General features: G+C 39.8%; 1 protein-coding gene across 1 annotated transcript; it reads right to left on the bottom strand.

Moving 5' to 3' along the window:
* Positions 1 to 263: 263 nt before the first annotated feature.
* LOC104212959 (uncharacterized) lies at positions 264 to 659 on the bottom strand. The gene has a single exon (XM_009762332.1). The coding sequence runs from the start codon at positions 657 to 659 to the stop codon at positions 264 to 266; it is 396 nt and encodes a 131-aa protein (XP_009760634.1).
* Between the last annotated feature and the right edge of the window lie 212 nt (positions 660 to 871).

The raw sequence follows: 871 nt of genomic DNA, 5'->3' as shown, positions 1-871 counted from the left end.
TGCTGGAACTTCCTTTCTTTGGAATCCCACAATTTTTTTCGAATCATCTTTTGGAATCTTCGAGTGAGATACTCCATGTCGGATTCATCACTACTTGAGTCTTTGTTGGCAGCCTTGAGAACTAGGTTCTTCCCCTTCTTGGGATCTCTTCTTTCAAGATCCTTCTTTCTCTTCATCTCATAAGTTTTGAGATTTCCAATGAGTTCATCAATGGTTAGCTTCTGCAAATCCATGGCTTCAGTGATTGCATTCACTTTACTTTCCTAAGAACCTGGTAAAACACTGAGTATTTTCTGGACCAGCTTGTTTCTTGGGATGACTTCACCAAGGGAGTAAAGCTCATTGATAATGGAGGTGAAACATGTGTACATATCTTGAATAGACTCATCATACTCCATATTGAAAAGCTCATACTCAGTAGTAAGCATATCAATTTTGGACTGCTTAACCTGAGTAGTGCCCTCATGGGCAGTTTGAAGAGCTTCCCAAATCTCCTTAGCAGACTGACAAGCTGAGATGCAGTTGTACTCATCTGGTCCAATGCCACAAACAAGAATCTTGTTTGCCCTAAAATTCTTCTCAATAGCCTTTTTATCAGCATCGTTGTACTCTTTTCTTATTTTTGGGACTGTAACTATTCCCTCACCAACAGTTTTCATAGGAACAAAAGGTCCATCACAGATTACATCCCACAACTCTTAGTCCTCAGCCATAATAAAGTCATGCATTCTTGTTTTCCACCAACCATAGTATTGGCCGTTGAATCTTGGTGGTTTGTATGTCAATTGCCCTTCCTCAAAATTTGGTGGAGCAGCCATGTAGATCCTTTCTAGGTGTTAACCTTTTAGAAAAAAGCTGCACTGATACCAAT

This window comes from Nicotiana sylvestris, chromosome 6 (genome assembly GCF_000393655.2).
Source record: "Nicotiana sylvestris chromosome 6, ASM39365v2, whole genome shotgun sequence".
Lineage (NCBI taxonomy): Eukaryota > Viridiplantae > Streptophyta > Magnoliopsida > Solanales > Solanaceae > Nicotiana > Nicotiana sylvestris.
Note: the sequence above shows the minus strand (reverse complement) of the source record. Positions and strands in the feature narration are given on the sequence as shown.

Excerpts from the sequence above, each read along its gene's own strand:
- LOC104212959 (XM_009762332.1), bottom strand. The coding sequence starts at position 659 with ATGAAAACTGTTGGTGAGGGAATAGTTACAGTCCCAAAAATAAGAAAA.